At 44.1% G+C, this 20968-nt stretch overlaps 1 protein-coding gene across 2 annotated transcripts; it reads right to left on the bottom strand.

The window, feature by feature from the left end:
- Positions 1-247: 247 nt before the first annotated feature.
- LOC133129419 (ornithine decarboxylase 1-like) lies at positions 248-20957 on the bottom strand. 2 transcript variants are annotated; one of them, XM_061243506.1, is made up of 10 exons: positions 20847-20957; positions 6839-6978; positions 6480-6653; positions 5165-5337; positions 3203-3419; positions 2696-2782; positions 1860-2031; positions 1558-1667; positions 1190-1404; positions 248-756 (listed from the first exon to the last, which is right to left on the bottom strand). In XM_061243506.1, exons 2-10 carry the CDS (start codon positions 6938-6940, stop codon positions 558-560), a joined length of 1449 nt encoding a protein of 482 aa, XP_061099490.1. In that variant the 5' UTR covers positions 6941-6978; positions 20847-20957; the 3' UTR covers positions 248-557. The 2 variants fall into 2 exon arrangements, with proteins under 2 accessions (XP_061099490.1, XP_061099479.1); XM_061243495.1 differs by lacking the exon at positions 20847-20957 and adding an exon at positions 7647-7775.
- Between the last annotated feature and the right edge of the window lie 11 nt (positions 20958-20968).

The raw sequence follows: 20968 nt of genomic DNA, 5'->3' as shown, positions 1-20968 counted from the left end.
GGCCAGGGTCCAGCAGTCAAGGCACAGGAGAGACTGATCATGCACAGATCACACAGCAACATTGCACATCACAATCACACAGTCCATAGAATGGAACGTCATAGACTTCGGAAAAGCATTCAATATCCTAGACGGAGCTGATGGTACTGTCGTGGAAATTTAGCCTCTCACTCAAACAACAGACTTTGCACTCGCGAGCGATGGGTTCATCAGAGATGGTTTTATTTAGCTGAATAAGAAAGCAGTCTAACAGGATGATACACTATGTCCTATACATGCAGAAGTATAAGTAGAACCTCCAAGGAAATAGAGGTCTCTACCAGTGATAGCCTGAGAACAGATGCCCAGGCAGTGATGTCTGGGGATTGGACACATCTAGAAACTGGTCCCCCAACAGTGAGATTGAGGCCATTCATCAATGAAGCCAGGAGCCAAAGGCTGAAGTAAGCAATCATAAGCTTGTATCATAAGCTGCGTCTTTGAATTAGTCATTATCTTTAAGTGTTCCCCAATTATTCAAAAGAGAAAATTCACACCCTATGCTCTTGGGAAAGAGTTCATACACGGTCTTGCATCTCTCTCTTTCTCTGCAGTTCCATTGCCTCAATGATCCTGGGTACAGCTTGCTTGGCGTACTGTTCGTACAGCTTGCGGGCGGGGCCCGGTTTCAGAAAGCTGCAGATCTCTGGCTCCTCACTGGCCTCCTCCTCAGGGGCGTACAGGCCCTTAGCAGCAGAGATATCCTCAATGTGTTGCCTGGATACAGGAAGGAAAGGATGGGGTCAGGATCTACAGTGGCTTTCAAACCCATAGCTATGTTCACCATGACAATCCTTTAATCCTTTACTGAATATGCAGTGAGCATGTTACATTTTAGTGGTAGCTTTTCCCCTTTGCATAATTGATATCATGGTCCTCTTCATGGAAAGTTCCTGATGGTTTTAGTTGGCTTCTCAACAAAAGTAACATCGATTTATTTTCTTAAATGTTGTTGTGAAGGCAAGGAAAAAGCATAGCACACCTTTAATGAACAAGCCACCGAAATCAGCTGCATACTAAAAGCTGGCACCTTTGCATTCATGCCTGTGTTTTTGTTAATCATTGTGCACCTTCCCCGTAAAACAAAATGCTACAAATCAGGGAATATATAAGGTAAAGGTCAGAAAACATAAGACACTCAGGCACACACCACATGCTCCGGGACATCACGTAGTGGATGTCAGGCTTCTGGAAGCCGTTGAAGGTGGTGGAGGTGGTGATGGTGTAGGCCCCCATGTTGTGGAACAGCAGCCATTCGCCCTCCCGCAGTTCGGGAAGCTGAAAATCCTCCATGATGAGGTCGTGCCCATCACAGGTCTGGCCGAAGATGGTGCTGGAGTAGGTGCGCTCATTTAGCTGGCGTTTCTGCAGCGAGACAGGGGTAACAGCCAAATACAACCTGGCACTGCAGCAGGGTGGGGTGAGCACACGGAAACATGATCCGGCACTGAGACTTGGCTGCACTATGACTATGCACTATGAAAGCAGCACGCCAGGTGATGGGGTTTGCGCTCCTACCTGGCACGGATTTGGCAGGACCAAGGCGTTGGGAAAAAGGACGAATTTGAATGAGCCGTGGATCCCATCATTCACGTAGTACATCATCCTGTTTTTGTGCACATCTTCGCCTGTGGCAGAGGGCGGTGGGTGGGTTAGAGGTGGGCATGAGAAGAAACAGGCTCAGATCTCATGAGACACAATGAGTGTGCAGACTCTGTGCAAACAGTGCTCAGCCAGGATTGGCTATAGAGCTTAATGCTGGAACACATGGACCATGCCATTCCCCCAACCCCCATCCACCCTCCCGCCACCCAACTCACCATCACTGTCCTGCTTCTCCTTCTCACTGATGGCAGCGACCTTCTTGCCGATGATATTGACAGCCAGCGTGTAGACTGTAGATGGGAAGTAGCGGCCCGGCTCACTGATTATTCGGACTCCGCTGCTGGCGGGAAAGTACTTGTCCAGTGTCGGGTTTATTTCAGCCGCGAACTGGGAATGGGGACGCACAGGTCATATCAACCATGATGAAAACCCTCAGACCTGATCCTGCTCCTCAAGCCACTCAGAAAATCTCCACTTAGACAAGAGATAATCTTATCCAGGAAGGCCAGCATTACTGCTTGTTCCCTCTTCTACTTCATTTCTTAACTGATTAAATGGTTGGCATTTATATAGCGCCTTTATCCAAAGCACTTGATGCAATTGATGCTTCTCATTCACCCATTCATACGCACACTCACAGCAATAGGCTATCATGCAAGGCTCGTCAGGAGCATTTGGCCGTTAGGTATCTTACTCAGGAACCCCCAGGGCAGAATCGAACCAGCAACCCTCCAACTGCCAGACGACTGCTCTTACCACCTGAGCCAATGTTGCCCCACTGGTGGTTAAAGTAAAAAATTGGCCAGAGACTCTGATCACCTGGCATCCCAGGTGGAAACCATTCCCTTTGTGGTGACAAAACATGACTGGCCTCCAAGGCCTAATTGTAGCTTCCCTAATTTACACATTCATTTCTACTCCATAGGTCTGTTCCAGTGAGTGCAGGCCCATCACCAGCCTCCACATCCATATCAGCCTCTTGTCAGAAAAGACCTGAGGCTCCAATGTACACCTCTTGGGTGATTTCTGAGAGAAGTTAAACAAGTATTACCTCCTTAAACACAAACAAGTCAGGAATGTCGTAACCAGGGAATCCCCCACCAATGTCCAGAAGGGTCATGTTGCAGCCCAGCTCTGCCTGTAAAACAACCAGACAGCATCATGAGAACATATACTTTACACAATACAGACTGCTACTACTTACACAAGCTTTTCACAGCTCATGATAGCAGCAGATGGGACTCTTCAGTGTCACAACCAAGCAATCAGCTATGACAGACATCTCAAGTCCAGTCCCTTGCTGGTTTTTGGTGTGTTTCCGCACTTGAATGTTTCTTTTTTGTCATTTATTAACTAAAGACCTACACACCTTCTTTCCAGGGGAAAAATTTTTACTGCTGATTGAAAGGTCGGGAAAAAAAAGGAAATACTGAGAAAACTGCAGCCCTCTATGTTTGTGATTTGAGATATCTGAACTAAGGGGTTTATTGTCAAAACGGGTACTTCTACAAGACTTTATGGCAGTTCCAACTGTATCTCCCAGCTGCCAGGCACTCACCCCCTTGTCAAAGAGGATGCGGGCGTCTGCGATGGCCTTTGTGTAGGCCTTGGGGTTTTTGCAGGCGCTGCCCACGTGGAAGCTGACCCCGATGACGTCCAGGGCCAGCTCCTTCGCCCGCTTCAAGAGGAACTTGCCCATCTCCACTGTCGCACCGAACTTGTTGCTCAGTGGGAACATGGAATCCGAGTCATCCGTCTCAATGCGGAGGACCAGCCTGAGGAAGAGGAGGAGGAGGAAGGGGTGGAAGGGGCAGGGCAAGGGTGAATTTGTCCAAAGCAGATGCACTATCAGTAAGGAAACTGAAGTGGCTGCAGGACATTGTTTACGTCTGCATTTGTATAGCGCTGTACAATTGCTGCTTCTCATTCATCCATTTACACACACCAAAGGGAATTGGCTGCCATGCAAGGCACAAACCCACTTGACAGGAGCATTTGGGGGTTAGGTGTCTTGCTCAGGGACACTTCGACACACCCAGGCGGGATCGCACCAACAACTATGCCATACCGACTGCCAGACGACTGCTCTTACATCCGGAGCCAATGTCACCCCGGTTGAAAGCATCCAACCATCCAAATATCTATCCACCCATCTAAACTTCTATTATCCATCCATCAATCCATCTAGTCATCCATCCACCCAAATATTCTTCTATCTAGATGTTTATCCATCCAAATATCCATTATCCATTCATTCACACTAGTCTAACACCAATTCTCCCAACCGCTGTCAGAAACAGACCAGAGAATCACAAATGACAAAATTCAGCGAATTATAAACATTACACTTAGATTTGTTGTGTAAAAATACCTAACAAAACTCTGTATGGTATATATTTAACATTAGATCACTGATCACAATTATTTTTTGATAAGACTATATCATGGGTATTTAACAGAGTCCAGGGGGGAGGTATTTCACGGAGCTCGCTAATAAAATCTGCACTTTCTAAAATAAATCTGACTTGAATTAGTTTGGCATCCTTGCCTGGATGAATTCCATTTCACAAAGCTAGATTACTGCTGAAGCATTGAAGCTAATTCAAGGGTGATGAAAACCTGGTTTGGCCAATGAAGTTACACGCCCATTCATTGACTGTTTAAACAGCCCGATTAAGTGAATGTTGACTGAAGCATTTGATCTGATAGTAAAATAGCAAAACAACATGTACTGTTGTTTGCAGCAGTGGAGCTGGGACTCATTGTGGAGATTAAGAAAGATTAAGTCTATGATAATAACCAGTTCTGTCTGACTACTGACAATGAGGAATTAAGCAATATCTATTGAGGTTTAATACAATTGCAAATTTTAGCATTGGCTCTGTCTCTCATCATTCTCTGCGGTAAGCTTGCCAAATCAAGGAGTGACTACAAACGCCCCCTCATGGGGATCTGAGAAGCAGAGCTCACCGGTGGTTGCTGGGGTGGTGGTGGGAGCGCAATATTTTGACGGCATGAATCAGGAATAGCAGGTAAATTCGATGACTTTAGCATGCAGAATGAGCCAGGCAACAGGGCAGCTTTGTAAGATTGCATAAGGGCAGATCAATTCAGCCCATTGTGTGCCAGTTTGTGTACAGTCATTATGAGTGCAATTTTTGTAAAAACATGTTTTGGGGTAAGAGAAGAGGGATATCGGAAAGGGGGGGGGGGGGCGGGGTCAGGAGGGAGAACTAAGGTATAGTTTGAAAAGGTGTGTTTTTAGTCTGTGTCGAAATAGGGGGAGGGTTCTGCTGTCCTGACAGTGGTAGGCAAGTCATTCCACCACTGAGGAACCAGAATGGAAAACAGGTGTGAACGTGCAGCTCGACTGCCAGGTGCTCGTAGTGAGGGAACCATAAGGCTGGCAGACCGAAGTGGTCTAGCTGGGGACATTGGTGGGTGGAGTGTGATATGTGTGATGTAGAAAAGTGTGATTTAGAAGAGCGAAAAACCAAAAATATAGATAGCAGTCACTCACTTGGCATCTTTATAACAATTGGCGATCTTAAGAAGCTCCCCCTCATCGTCGAAGGTCATCATCTGGATGCCTTGGGCGGCGGCGTGTTTGAGGTGGGAAGGCTGCTTACAGGTGTTGGCGTAGATGATCCTGCCGGAGTCCACCCCGAGAGACTTCACGAGCTCCACCTCATACTGTGAAAGGGGAACGGTGCACAGCCGAAATAGGATCACAGGGCATCCGGAGGGGCAAGCGTAAGGCATAACACTGCGTAAGGCCCATGATATGATTAATATTCTGATATAGTGGTCCAACTTTTATGTCTCCATTGAAATAAAATTCTGCATTAACTCGTTTCCTCAAAATAAAAATGTGCATTTAAATCACTTTAAATCAATAAATATACTTTATTATGGAAACAATGTCCCAAATTAACTGCCAGCAACATCAATCAGTGTTTGCATATGTGTATCCTAATAGAAGTCAACATTGTTTTTTTTTGACAATTTTGAATACACTTTTTTAGGAATACCTGTACACCTACATATTCATACAATTATCTAATCAGCCAATTGAGTGGCAGCAGTGCAATGCAGACATCATGCAGATATGGGTCAGGAGCTTCAGTTAATGTTCACATAAATCATCAGAATGGAGAAAAAATTTGATCTAAATTTGACCGTGGAATGATTGTTGGTGCTGGACAGGGTGATTTGAGTATGTCATAAACTGCTGATCTCCTGGGATTTTTACACACAACAGTCTCTAGAGTTTGCAGAGAATGGTGCAAAAAACATCCAGTGAGCAGCAGTTCTGTTGGCAAAAATGGCTTATTAATCTGAGAGGTCTGAGGAGAAGGGCCAGACAGGTTGAGGCTGACAGGAAGGTGACAGTAATGCAAATAACCACACATTACAACAGTGGTATGCTGAAGAGCATCTATGAACACACAACACATCAAACCTCTAAGTGGATAGGCTACAGCAGCAGAAGACTTAATAAGTAAAAAAAATAAGTAAAAAAAATAAGTAAAAAAAATAAGTAAAAAAATAAGTTAAAAAAATACCTAATAAAGTGCTCACTGAGTGTATATGCCATGTGGAATAGTAGACTTCCCACAAAACTGACATCGTTGGCACCAGATAAACTGCTAAAACCTCGACTTAGCACGGCAGCTGAAACAGCAGTGCTCATTTGCACCAGCCGCGCCCGGGTGGACGTACCGCTTCGTTGATACAGCCTTGTTATATCGCATAACCTACCAATTAAGCGCATTAAGCCAAGGTGATTAACACAAGCACAAGCAGCAGAACTGGTGTCTGGTGTTGGTCAGTACCTCACTGGCACAGTCGAACCCTGTCCCCAGGGCAGCCAGCGCCAAGACCAGGGGCCGGCTGTCGTTGCACTTGACGGCGTAGAAGGGCGTGACACGAGGCATGAACCGCACCCACCTCAGGTACCTCCTCACCACCTGCCCCAGGTCCGCCACGTAGAAGGCCTCTCTGGCATCCTGGGGAATGGCGAAAGGGGGGGGGGGGGGGGAGGCGTCAAGGACACCGAGATCTGGGGGAACCTGCTCATTTGAAACACTTTTGAAATGCTGACAGGCCTGCCACTGGCTGCTGATGGGAGTGGAGACCACAGCAAATGCTGCGGCCCGCCAGGGCAGTTTGAGATCTCTTCGCACGCACTCACCGTCTTGGACAGCTCGCTGATCCTCTGCTCGATGACGTCCTGGACCGTGGCCCCGTCCTCCAGGAAGGCGAAGCCGAAGTCCTCAGGAGTGAACGCGCTCATGGTCTCGTTGGCTCTTCGCTTCCGTTTCAGACACGGACCTGCAGGGACGAGGGGGCGGGAGATGCAATCAGCGCATGTTCCTTTAGGAGGGGGCGGAGCGGCGCAAGGCGGTTCCGCGGACAGCGGAGTCGAAACCTTTTCGGATAGGACGCGAGGCCTGGGCCCACTGGAGAAGCCAGCGTGCGCTTACCTCAAGCTTCTTTTCTGCAAGGAGGCACACGGGGACGGTTATGCACATTGTAATGTCATTGTACTGTAAAATGCTCACTCAGTGTATACTGCGAACAGATAATGTTTTTATAAAATGATAGAGGTTAATCAATACTCTCCTAAGTTTTTGAACACGTTTAAGTTCTTTCATAATTCGTTTTCACCAAAAATATATTTTTAATATTACATGTTAATGTTATGGGGTTGCAATTGTGTTTGCAACAAAAACCAGCATACACTAGGGACCACTAATCTGTGTGGGAACCACTAATCTATGATAGGTTGACTGGTAACATTAGCATTCTTCAAAAGCCAGACTGGTGACTCTTCTATCATTCAACTTTAATAGGTTTTTCAAAAATAACCACGATGAGACATTTCTTTTAGGTTTTGGCATCAATGGCTTTCCATAGCCTGATGACTTTAAATGAATGCTTATGTCTCCTGTTCTGTGAAATAAAACGTTAAGTCACTCACATAAAAAAAAAAAACTTACCTTGAAAAGAATCCACAAAGAGTATGTCTATTAGATGGGAAACCTGGAAATAAAATGTATTGTCCTGCCCTGACCTGACCAGCTGAGCTTGTCACTGTAACTGTGGTACTGTTCCCGGCTGTGAGTGAGTATTTGTATGTGAGGAACTTTTTTTATACTCATTTCAGTGAAATTTATCTTCCTCTAGCTTATAAAATATAAACGCCCACAGAGGGTGGGTTCCAATGTTTTGTAATGCACCCGAATGGTGCAAGAAAAATGCACCCGTATGAAGTATGCAGTTTGATCCTGCCCTGGGTGTGTCGGAGTGTCCCAGAGCAACCCCCAAGTTCTCCTAAACGACCTGCTTGGTGCCTTTCATGGCAGCCAATTGCAGTTGGTGTATGAATGAGAAGCATCAATTGTAAAGCGCTTTGGAGAAAGGTGCTTTATAAATCCCGACCATTTACTTATTTTTTAGACGTATTGGTCTGCTGCTGTAGCCTATCCACTTAGAGGTTTGATGCATTGTGTGTTCAGAGATGCTCTTCTGCGCACCACTGTTGTAATGTATTTGCATTACAGTACATTCAGCTTCGACCAGTCTGCCCTTCTCCACTGACCTCTCTCATTAACAACACGTTTTTGCCAGCAGAACTGCCACTCACTGGATGCTTTTTGTTTTTTGCATTCCATTCCCTGCAAACCCTAGAGACTGTTGTGCATGAAAATCCCAGGAGATCAGCAGCTTCTGTGATACTCAAACCACCCTGTCTGGCACCAACAATCACTCCACAGTCAAAAGCCACTTAGATCACATTTTTCCCCATTCAGACATTTAATCTGAATAATCTATTGACCAAGTCTGCATGTATGTATGCATTTAATTGCTGCCACATGATTGGCTGATTAAATATTTGCATTAACAAGCTGGTGTACAGGTCTACCTAATAAAGTGAGTGTACAAAGTCAGGTCGCATATGCTGCCCTATAAAAAGTTGTTACCCCTACAGCGTTCGCTGCCTGTCAAAACTGGTCTCACAAGTTTATCGTGTAACAGCCAACTGTCAATCTGCTAAAACTCAAAAATTAATTGAGGAGTGACTTTTCCTTTTCTTATTAATTGGGGTACACGTCGCATTCTGTGTCTCTGTATGAAAGACTGAAATGTTATCCAATGAAAGGGGCAGGGAACTTTTACCCTCTGCAGCTCCAAATGATGGGGACAGGGTAGCCCTGCTCCAGGACCTATTTTGAGACACAGCACAAGCCTCACCCCTAAAAGGAAAAAACCTCCCCCCAGGTCAGCTCTCCTGCTTACGATCCCCTTCATTTAGGAATGTGGTTTGTAAGCCACTAATAATTAACGCTTGGCCTCATGCGCTGGTCAGCTTGCTGACTTCCCCCTCCTGGGGCACACATTGTTAGCCCCACCTTTAGGCACACATGCATGTGGGGGAGAGCTAGAGAAGGATTCCTGGGGGAGCCCCCTTTCTCTCCTTCCTTCTCATTCCTTCAGGGTTAGAGCACAGGAATACAGGAAATGTTTCATGATAATCCCAGGTCCGAATATAGTAATGTTTGGTGTTATTCTCAAAAAAAGAAAGAAAAAAAAGGCCCTCGTCCTTATCTTTGTTGTACAGCTAGCAGTTGAAATTGTACTTCCCTCTAGGGTCTTTCAGCGAACTTATCCCTGGGTATGGGTATGCACTTTGTTGTACGTCGCTCTGGATAAGAGTGTCTGCCAAATGCCAATAATGTAATGTTATTCTGATTTGTTCAGTGCGACTGGTGTAATGGTCTAGTTTTTGTAACAGTCTACCTTTGATATCATAACCCTTCAGGAGCTGAGGGGAAACTGGCTGTCTCTGTAGAAGCCATGTGTTTTAGCCCCCTGACCACTGCCTGGTGGGGGTTGGCAGTAAATTACAGATGGGCGACTCACTTTTAGGGTCAAGAACTAAGGCCTGCATTTCGGAGATAAGGAGAAGAAACCAAGCAATCTGGGGTTGTGTCTCCTTTCCTTTCATTCACCCAAATCAGGTTTATCCAAAAGGTATATGACCATGAGAGGCACAAATACATATTTACAGCATAATGCAGTTATCATGAAAACTCCCAACTACAGCATTCACAGATATGATGGGGCAGCCTGTAGCGTAGTGGTTAAGGTCAGGAAGGGCTGCCATTTGTGAGGGGCCTGAGAGCTGGGGTTTCTGGTCAATGCTGTTTAGACTACCTTTTGGGGAGTTTCAGGCCATCGGCGCCGAAGGAGAAACGGACCCAGTATATTCTTAAACGTAATTGTGCTCTGTTCTTGGACAGAGGATAAAAAATTAACCCTACTAATATTCAAATTAACCCTACTAATATTCTCCCAGCAACACCAGAAGGACAAGCATGCAAACCCCTTCGGCCCTTGCTAAAGTCCGTCATTGGGTTAGTGTGGGGTTTTTACAGTTTCATTTTCATGTCATGGTCTACTTTCATGTTCATACAGATCTGTTGTCAGAGAGTTTGTTTTACACCCGTCACTTTAGTGGCTACAATTCCATCTCAAGTTCTAGCTTGTATAGCTAGAGGTTTTTGTTTTACATGGGAATTATAATTACTTGTAATTATACTTCATAATTACATAATTATAGATTAATTATTGATTATTATCATCAGACTCCATCTGGGTTCTCTTTTTTACAGTGACGTTACAGTAATTGCTGTATTCAGTGGGTTCCAGAAGCCCTGATCTAGCTGTTAAAGAAGGTGTGCTATGCTAAGGTTGGAGCACAGAAATGGTGTATATGGCATAAAGATGTTTCATGACAATCCCAGATCAGAACATAGTAATGTTTGGTGTTATTCTGATTGTTTCAGTGCGACAGGTGCAATGGTCAAATTTCCGCAACAGTATACCTAGGATATTATAACCACCCAGGAGCTTAGGGAAAACTGTGCGGAAATCTGTCCCTGTGGAGAGCCATTTGACTCCAACCCCCTAACTGAAATCTCGCTGTCTGGGGGTGGCCTGGCTCTGAATTCCAAATGGTCATGAACTCCAGACGGTTAATTGCGGACCCATTGTTAACAAAGGCCTGATTTTGGTTATAAGGAGAATAAACCAAGCAATCTGGGCTCTCTCCTTTAATTCACCCAAATCACGTTTATCGAAAATCACAAGGTATATTACCATGAGAAAAACCATGGGAAAAGAATTGGAAAGACTCTCCCACAGTGCCCCCATTTGAACACGCCTGTCATTACACCCTTCAGTTCTCTCCTGGATTTTCATGACAACTGCAACATCATAAGACATAATAATAATTTGTTTGATATGGATGTAATTTTGTAAAATCAAGGAATCAAATGAGACACATTTCATATCAAGTGGAGTTTAACAAAGCATAGTTTAAATAACTCAAGGGAAAAACTATATTTCCTCTGCTGTAATCATCTGCTTCTCCCTTCTAACAACCCCCAAAGGTGGGGGGTCTAAATTCCAGATTTGACCACCCCTCCAGGTTAATTTATGGCACTGCTGCCTGGTTCAAACACGTGATTTTGCACGTGACAAACCGTTAAGGGAAGATCACATCCGACTTCCCGCACATGTGTTTGTGTGTAGTTGAAGCAGCCTGGGTAAGATTATTGACTTTGTATTTCTTTCCTTAAATTCTGTATTCGGTAATTTACATATAAATTCTAAGATAATGGCCTACCTGCCTGTGAATAAATTCTTCTTTGTTTTAACTTGCATGATCTCCATGACTCCAATCCTTTTCAGCCTAAATTATGACGGAATACTCTGGGGGACAATTCTGACCAGGAACTAACTGATCTTGGTACTTTAGTGGAGTTCCCAAGTTGGGAAAGGCAGCCAAATTCTGCCCGTGAAACAGGATTGGTGGGGCATGGTTCTTGTAATTTCATGTGAAGAGAACCCATGGACGTTTATACGTGGGTTCATGTCAAATTAGCTTTAAGGATCCATCTGGTATTGTGTTGGCTAGACCCCCGACCTCTGTGTTCTCCAACAAACTGAGATTCAGCAATAGTGCTAATCCCAGGAGCATATACTGAGTACTGGTGGCATATAAGGGAGAGTTGAGTGTAAGCACTCTGAGCATCACACATGCTTAAAACCAAATTCTAAATTCTAATTTCAAATGGAGTCAGATACAACAAAGTTAAATTTATTGGCCCTATTGTGGAGATTCTTGATCAGCCTGGACCAGTAGAGAGCGGGAGGCAGAGTGGTACTACTGTCTTTGACCTTGGTTTATTTATCGGCTGAACCTTATTAACATTCCTTCAGCAACACCAGAAGGACAAGCACGTAGATACCTTCGCCCACTCTAAATTCCGTCATTGGGTTAGTGTGAGGTTTTACATTTGCGTTACTGTCACCGTTCTGTCCACTTTGACCAGTCTCCCTTCTGCACTGACCTCTCTCATTTACAACGCGTTTCTGCCCGCAGAACTGCTGCTCACTGGATGTTTTTTCCTTTTTTCGCACGATTCTCTACAAACTTTCGAGACTGTTGTGTGTGAAACTCTCAGGAGATCAGCGGTTTTTCAGATATTCAAACCACCCTGTCTGGTAACAGCAATCATTCCATGGTCAAAGTCACTTATATCACATTTCTTCCCCATTCTGACATTTGGTCTGTGTGTCCTCGTGTTTCAGCATATTAAGCACCTTTTAGTGCTCTGCTGCACAATGCCTATTGCAATGACATTACAATGTGCATAACCATCCCCGCGTCCCTCCTTGCAGAAAACAAGCTTGAGGTAATCAAGGTTTTAGCAATGATGGTGCCAATGATGTCAGTTATGTGGGAAGTCAACTGTTCCTCATGACATATATTCAAATTGTCTAGAAAAAAGAATGTTGACTTATTCGGCTACACATATACGTATGCTGACTGATGCTGCTGGCAGTTTATTTGGGACATTGTTTAAATAATGAAGTATATTTACTGAGTTAAAGTGATTTAAGAGAGCTGGGGTGTGTGTAAATGGATGAACGAGAAGCAGCAATTGTACAGCGCTATATAAATGCAGACATAAACAATGTCCTGCAGACACTGATAGTGCATCTGCTTTGGACAAATTCACCCTTACCCTGCCCCTTCCACCCCTTCCACCTCCTCCTCTTCCTCAGGCTGGTCCTCCGCATTGAGACGGATGACTCGGATTCCATGTTCCCACTGAGAAAGTTCGGTGTGACACTGGAGACGGGCTAGCTCCTCCTGAAGTGGTCTAGCCCTGGACGTCATCGGGGTCAGCTTCCACATGGGCAGCGCCTGCAAAAACCCAGAGGCCTACACAAAGGCCATTGCAGACGCCCGCATCCTCTTTGACAAGGGGGTGAGTGCCTGGCAGCTGGGAGCTACAGTTGGAGCTTCCATAAAGTGTTATTTTGTCAATAAACCCCTTAGTTCAGATATCTCAAATCCCAAGCATAGAGGGCTGCAGTTTTCCCAGTATTATTATTTTTTTCCAGATCTTTTAATCAGCAGTAACATTTTGCCCCTGGAAAGAAGGTGTATAGGTCTTTAGTTAATAAATTAAATTAAATTCAAATTAAACATTCAAGTGCAGAAACACACCAAAAACCAGCAAGGGACTGGACTTAGAGATGTCTGTCATAGCTGATTGCTTGGTTGTGACACTGAAGCATTTCGTCTGTGGTTTTCATGAGCTGTGAAAAGCTTGTGTAAGTATTAGCAGCCTGTATTGTGTAAAGGATATGTTCTCATGATGCTGTCTGGTTGATTTACAGGCAGAGCTGGCCTACAACCTGACCCTTCTAGACATTGGTGGGGGATTCCCTGGTTACAACATTCTTGACTACCCTGTGTTTTTAAGGAGGTAATAATTTCTCTCTCAGTACTCACACACAGGGTGTACATTGGAGCCCCAGGTCTTTTCTGACAAGAGGCTGATATGGATGTGGAGGGTGGTGGTGGGCCTGGACTCACTGGAACAGACCTATGGAGTAGAAATGAATGTGTAAATTAGGGAAGCTAAAATTAGGCCTGGAAGGCCAGCCATGTTTTATCACCACAAAGGGAATGGTTTCCACCTGGGATGCCAGGTGATTTGAGTCTCTTGCCAATTGTTGACATTAACTGCCTGTGGGGCAACATTGGTTTAGGTGGGATAATGCAGCCAAGTCGCAGTGCCGGATCATGTTTCCGTGTGCTCACCCCACCCTGCTGCAGTGCCAGGTTGTATTTGGCTGTTACCCCTGTCTCGCTGCAGAAATGCCAGCTAAATGAGCGCACCTACTCCAGCACCTCATTGACTTTTGGGGGGCCAGTTTCTAGTTGTGTCCAATCCTAGACATCACTGCCTCTATTTCCTTGGAGGTTCTACTTCTACTTCTACATGTGTAGGACATAGTGTGTCATCCTGTTAGACTGCTTTGTTGTTCCTCCCTTATATGAAACCATAAAACCATCTCTGATGAACCCATCGCTTGCGAGTGGAAACTCCGTTCTTTGAGTGAGAGGCTAAATTTCCACGACAGTACCATCAGCTCCGTCTAGGATATTGAATGCTTTTCCGAAGTCTATGACGTTCTATTCTATGGACTGTGTGATTGTGATGTGCAATGTTGCTGTGTGATCTGTGCATGATCAGTCTCTCCTGAGCCTTGACTGCTGGACCATGGGCCCTCTGTCAACAGCTCCTTGGAGATATCTGAGAAAAGTCTGTGTTCAGTGCTGATCACATTTTACTTTCTTTTACTTTTTTTCTGCTATTCCTAAATTGGCATTAATGATGATGAGTGTGTGTGCGTGTGTGTGTGTGTGTGTGTGTGTGTGTGTGTGTGTGTGTGTGTGTGTGTGAAAGTGTGAAAGTGTGTGTGTATGCATCTGATTATCTGTAATGTGCAAAACAGGGGATCTCCAGCTGCCTACACCCATTGAGGGCTTTTTGGGTTCCCCCATTGCATTATGTATCTCTGGTTTCTGGTTATGTTCAAATAAATAATAATAATAACAATAATAATAATAATAATAATAATAATAATAATAATAATATCCTCATGAAACGCTTCACCCAATCAAGACTTTGCCCCAGGCCTGCCTGCAGCCATACAGCCAGTTCATCCGGTCCCATCGATGTCACTTGTGATTTATTAACCTTACATTTATATAGGTTATGCTCTTTAGCAGCAACACCCAGTTAATGCCCCACCCTAAGCAGCCTAATCTGCATGCCTATGTATTATGGGGGGAAATGGAGTCGGTGGATAAAACTCCACGCAGAAAGGCCCAGGCTGGGAGTCGAACCCCAGACCTTCTTAGCTGTGAGATGACAGCACCATCCACTGTGCCACCGCGCCTCCCCCACTCATGGGGAAGTAGGCTTGATTTCACAGCTTGACTCATTAGGCTGTGCATATTATACACACTTGTAATGGCCCACAGGCACAGGGACTGCTACCTGACACAAGCAAGTGTACACTCACCAAGCACTTTATTACACTAACTTATTCAAGCGATTATCTAATCAGCCAATTGTGTGGCAGCAGTGCAATGCATACGATCATAGATATGGGTAGATATGGGTCAGGAGACGTCAGTTAGTGTTCACATGAAACATCAGAATGGGGGCAAAAAATCTAAGTGACGTTGACCGTGGAATGATTGTTGGTAGCAGACAGGGTGGTTTTTTTGCACCATTCTCTGCAAACTGATGAGACTGTTGGCCGTGAAAATCCCAGAAGATCATAACAGTTTTTGAGATATTCCAGCCACCCTGTCTGGCATCAACAGTCATTCCAACAGTCAAAGTAACTTCGATCCCGTTTCTTCCCCATTCTGACATTTTGTCTGAAAAACAGCTGAACCTCTTCACCATGTCTGCGGGCCTGTATGCATTTAGTTGCTGCCACATGATTGGCTGATTACATATTTGCATTAACAAGCTGGTGTACAGGTCTACCTAATAAAGTGCTCAGTGAGTGTACTTTAAATGCTAAAACTGCAGTACAGACACTTCAGTTTCCATGTTTGCGCATCGGCCTGAAGGGCGGCCTGTAGCGTAGTGGCTAAGGTACATGACTGGGACCCGCAAGGTTGGTGGTTCGATCCCTGGTGTAGCCACAATAAGATCCACACAGCGGTTGGCAAGGCCCTTAACCCTGCATTGTTCCAGGGGAGGATTGTCTCCTGCTTCGTCTAATCAACTGTATGTCGCCAAATGCCATTAATGTGATGTAATGTAATGTAATGTAATGTGGTCTGCTTTGAAAAATCTACCTGCCCCTCCTTCCTCTTTCTCAGGCTGATGCTGTGCATCGGCAGGGCGACTCAAAGGTGGCGTACCAGGGGGAACGCAAAATACGGGGCAACGGTGAAGAGCAGCTGCCTGGTGTGGGAGCTGGGCCTCGACGTCATCGGGGTTAGCTTCCATGACCCAGAGGCCTACAGCCAGGCCATCTCAGACGCCCAACGTGTCTTCGACATGGGGGTGAGTGACGGCATCACGTGAAACTTAGTGGGCAGCAGGGGAGGGAAAAGTACCCCAGAATTGAGCTAAGGCATTAGGTAAGGTACATTAAACGTATGGGTACTGTAATCACTTCAGTCAAAGTAAAAAAATATATAAATAAAAAAATCGTTATCCTATGTCAGGAAGCAGGGTTGGGAACAATTATGCTTGGATAAAGGCGCTATATAAAATGCCAACCATTTACTTCAGGTTGTGTGTATGCGCAAAGCCTGGATTTCTCCTCAAAGGCTAAAAAAACTCACAGATGGGTTTTCCTCACATGAGGTCTGTAAGGACACAATTTTCGGGCACAGAGCTTTCGGCTACCTCTATCAGCAACACTGGTGTGCTCGTGGAAATCTGCCAGAACACTTTTGATGAGCGCCCATTTGCACGCTATCAAAAATGTTACCATATTTTTTTCTATAACCATGGAAAAAAGAGGCACACACTAACCAAAATCCTTCTGGTGACAACATCCTATTCTGTTTTTACACAGCATGTTTGGTGTTAACAGGCAGAAAATGTTTTGGGGGTCACATTTTTCACAAAGCAACATTTAAAAAACATCATCAAACATCATAAAAAACACAGATAAGAATCAGATGACTTGATATGCTCTCACTTTATGCATGTACACACCCAAACAGGAAGAGAATGCAGTTGAACTTTTGATAGTTTTTGATAGGGATGCATTTGCTAGCTACAAAAATATGTGGCCTGATTATACCCATGGAAAGAAGAGCCACAAACTAACCAAAATCCTTTATAAAGCAACATTTACCAGCTAACACAAAAAACAAAATCCCTCAGATGAGATGTTATGTAGCCTAACTGTCATGGTGGGAGGTAATTCTCACTAGTGCCACGAGAGGGCCGAGGATCATTGTTTCCACCTGTTCCTCGTTTACTCCAGGGGAATTACCTCTCTGGAGAGTATTTAAGACTAGCATGGACTAGTTTTCAGTGCTTTTGTGTTCAACCGTTCGCCCTTGGCACAAAGCCGGTAAAGCGCCCGGTAGACTCTAAACCTATACGAGTCAGGTACGGTGCTGGTGGATAATTCTCTCATTGCTAAAGAAAGAGAAATATCTAAAAGGTAAGGAAGGCGTACAGCTAGAAGTGTTGTGTGTGCTGGCGCCTTCCTCAAGGGTTTTGTTTTTTCTTTTGGACTCGTGTGAGTCGATGGTAGAGGGACGTTGTCCCCGGTGTTGTATTTTGGTTCGCATTTTTGTCCCGAGCTGCGTCTCGAGGTTTTTATTTTCATGCCTAGCTTTTCTCGCTAGGTTGTATTTTATTTTGGTTTTCACTTAGTGCCCAGCTATTTGGCACGGTACCAAAGTTATTGGTTCGCCATGGTTATTAAGGGTTGTTTTACGTTCCCTAGCCGTTTTTGAGCTACTTTTCTGTTTGCGATTTCGAAGATTGGTTTGTTTAATTTCTATTCCTCCCATTGTTCCGGGAGAAGTCCTGTCCCTAGCTGGGTATCCCTATTTCTGTTCTCCCTGGGATTTAGTGACGAACACGTTCGCGTGTTGATTAAGAAAGGTTCTACCCTCGGTCGCCCCTGGCTCTCCGCTTAGCTTCCCACGCTACACTAACAGGCATGAATGCTGTCGGGACAACAGTTTTTGATAAGATCAAGATATGCACACATGGAAAAACAAACAAAACAAAACAAAACCAAATGCTGTTGTCACAATGTTTGATAAGGGGGCATTTGCTAGGAAAAAAGAGCCACAACCTAACCAGAACCAATCAAGGAAACAAAACAGAACAAATAACACAACATTTTCAACCATTAAAGTAAATGTGATTGTTTGTGACTAGTGAACGTTGACAAGCTGGCTAGCCTCTAAATAATGCAGGACTCCGTGTTATTTTTACTCTGAATTTGAAATGAATTAAGACATGCTGGTTATGAAAGCCAAGATATTGTTCCACAAGATGAACATGAAAACCTTAAACCAAAAATTAAAGTCTTTACATAAACGATTCATGTGAAATTTGCCTTCACGACTTATGACTGATCATGATAGAACAGGTCACATATGTTAATGAGTTTATGGATTCTGTAAGCCTACATTTTGGCAACCCTGGGTGAATTGTTACAAGAGGGCCGCCCTGTGGGCATACTTATGGATGCATGGCAAACAAAAATACGATACGATAATTTAACCCCTGTGATGCAGGGCTGGGGGTGGCCACTGCTCATGTGGTGAACAGACAGAAGAACTCAAAGGGGAGGGTAGGCTTAAAGCCTCTTATTTGTCAAAAATGGAACAAAAGTTAATAAAACGAAACGAGGTAAAAACTGGCAATCCAAACAGAAGAACTCTTCCAAACACTTGTCCAAAAGGCAGCAGTCCATACCACTCCAATTCTCTAAACCCAAAAACTCTCTCCACTGAAAAAGTAACGAGGTAATTGGCCACAGCTACAGTGAGCTTTGAGCGATAATTAGTCGTTCCAAAGGGGAAGCCATGCAAGGCACCAACAGCTCGTCGGGGCCATTTGGGGGTGAGGTGTCTTGCTCAGGAACATTTCAACACACCCAGGGTGGGGGATCTAACCGGCAACCCTCCAACTGTCAGACGACCACTCTTACCGCCTGAGCCAATGTCGCCAAAGTCTCACAAGCCCAGGGCTGGGCCAGTGTAGGTTTTTTTTGTCTTCGTTCCATTTTTAACGGCGCAATATTCAATCATTTTGGTAACAGGAGATACAGCTTGAAAGCGTTAAAACTCACAATTCTATCCATATGACCTATTTTAAGATGCCATTTCTTTAGCGACAACAGTTCCTTATTTTGTAACATGTGGGTGGCAAAACAAACATGGGGGATCTCACCATCTCGACATTTTGGAAATCCATATACACAAAATAAGGTAATGTCAGTGTTGGAGAAACGTTCATAGAATTAGTTCATAGAACAATAGCATTTCAGGCTGCTAAGGGGACTGCCCCACCTTACATACAATCCCTGATCACTCCCTACTCCCCAGCTAGACCACTCCGGTCTGCCAGCTCTGGTCGCCTTATGGTTCCGTCTCTACGTGCACCTGGCGGTCGAGCTGCACGTTCACGCCTGTTTTCCGTTCTGGTTCCTCAGTGGTGGACAGCAGAATCCCTCCCCCTATTTCGAAGCAGACTCAAAACCCACCTTTTAAAACTCTACCTTAGTCCTCCCTCCTGATTTCCCCTGCCCCTCCTTTCTGATATCCCTATCCTTGTCTAACCCCCCCCCCCCCAAAAAAAAAATGCACTTATGATGACCACTATGTTTAGAACAGCATTTCATGTGTATTTTGCTAGTTTCTGGATGTGATGCTTTGACTTATGGTAGAACCTATGCACTTGTAAGTCGCTTTGGATTAAAAGCGTCTGCCAAATGACTAAAATGTAAATGTAAATGTAATAGAATGTCCATTGTTTACTTAGAAGTTCTCTGGAGGAATTATCATTGTTGTTGTTTTTATGTTGCATACGTCTACAAAAGTACTTGTACATATAAATGCTATTACCTAGGTATTGTATTGACTCTCTGGAGCAGGAAGAGCCCACGTATAAAGACCAGTATGGGTAATCCTGTTGTCCAGTAAATGTGTGATCTCCATCCGTCAGGAAAAAATACAGGATAACTTCAGCTGAACCTACAACCAGCTAGCAGTACGGTGTTGAAGTAACGGTTGAGAAGTATTTTAGCATTGTCAATACGTACACTGAGAGTGGTACACTTCGGCAAAAACTGTTCTTGAGATTTTAAAGCCAAAACATTTTACAACAAATTTGTGACAAAGGACCTCAATGAATATATTAGTATACAAGATGTTATCATTGTGATTATTGTACTGATTTCGTACAATCTTCTCGACCTGGGAGGGAGAGGTAGGGGGAGGGTGACAGGTGGGGCAGAAGTTATTTTTTTCAGAATTAAAGGTGTTGTATAATGTAATGAGCAAAATACTGTATTTTATATTTATATACTTCATAAGACCCATAATATCATTTAGTTTCCATGTCTCCTACATGGAAAAAAATACAGAATGCTAATTTTTGGTGACATTGTCATCAAATTTTAAAGGGGAAAGTGTTTTGGCTATGGCTACGAGCGTGCCAGGCACTGCCACAATAATCTGGATCCACTCAAAAATGGAAAATCATAAAAAGAAAAACATCTTCCACTTGCACTGTGTTTGAGATTTAACTTTGATTTAGTAATACTTAAAAATTTACAAGAGTAATTCTGACTCGTGGAAAACAAACCCCAAAGGGTTACCTTTCAGAAGACAAGAACAGTTAAGTAGCCATTTAATTTTGGGTATGTCATTTTCAAGCTTGTGTTAAGAAAAGGGGTGATAGAGTTAAAAACACAATTGTCATTTTGACGGTTCTTAAAAAAAATCATTCTGTTATTCTGATCCAGCCCTAGTGTGTGCACACCCAAATGAAGAATGCTGTTGGCAAAATATTTTTTGCTGAGACCTGACATTACCCGTGGAGAAAACATCTCTAACTCTAACACACCAGCTATCGAAATATGTGAGCTGACTGGAAATGAAAACCACATTCATTCATTCATTTCATAGATACAATTGTACAACAGAATACTTATATTATAAAGGAAAATTATAAAACTGTCTACTCGATATTCGTAGCTCAAAGTATTATACAATGCATGTTTGCCAACAAGTAGCCTTTCTATTGCATGCAACACACCTCAGTACTTTTCTTCTTCTTAAACAGTGACAGAATAGTTCCAAAGAGGAGGAGACAAGTGACGGAAAGGAGGTCACTTGTTTTTGTGTATACCAACCATATCAAGATATCACTGACACTGC

This window comes from Conger conger, chromosome 1 (genome assembly GCF_963514075.1).
Source record: "Conger conger chromosome 1, fConCon1.1, whole genome shotgun sequence".
Taxonomy (NCBI): domain Eukaryota; kingdom Metazoa; phylum Chordata; class Actinopteri; order Anguilliformes; family Congridae; genus Conger; species Conger conger.
This window is presented reverse-complemented; position numbering and strand designations above follow the sequence as displayed.

Excerpts from the sequence above, each read along its gene's own strand:
- LOC133129419 (XM_061243506.1), bottom strand. The coding sequence starts at position 6,940 with ATGAGCGCGTTCACTCCTGAGGACTTCGGCTTCGCCTTCCTGGAGGAC. Across the intron at positions 5,338-6,479 it reads GGTTCGACTGTGCCAGTGAG|TATGAGGTGGAGCTCGTGAA; the intron begins GTACTGACCAAC and ends CCCCTTTCACAG. Across the intron at positions 2,783-3,202 it reads GCATCCTCTTTGACAAGGGG|GCAGAGCTGGGCTGCAACAT; the intron begins GTGAGTGCCTGG and ends GTTGTTTTACAG.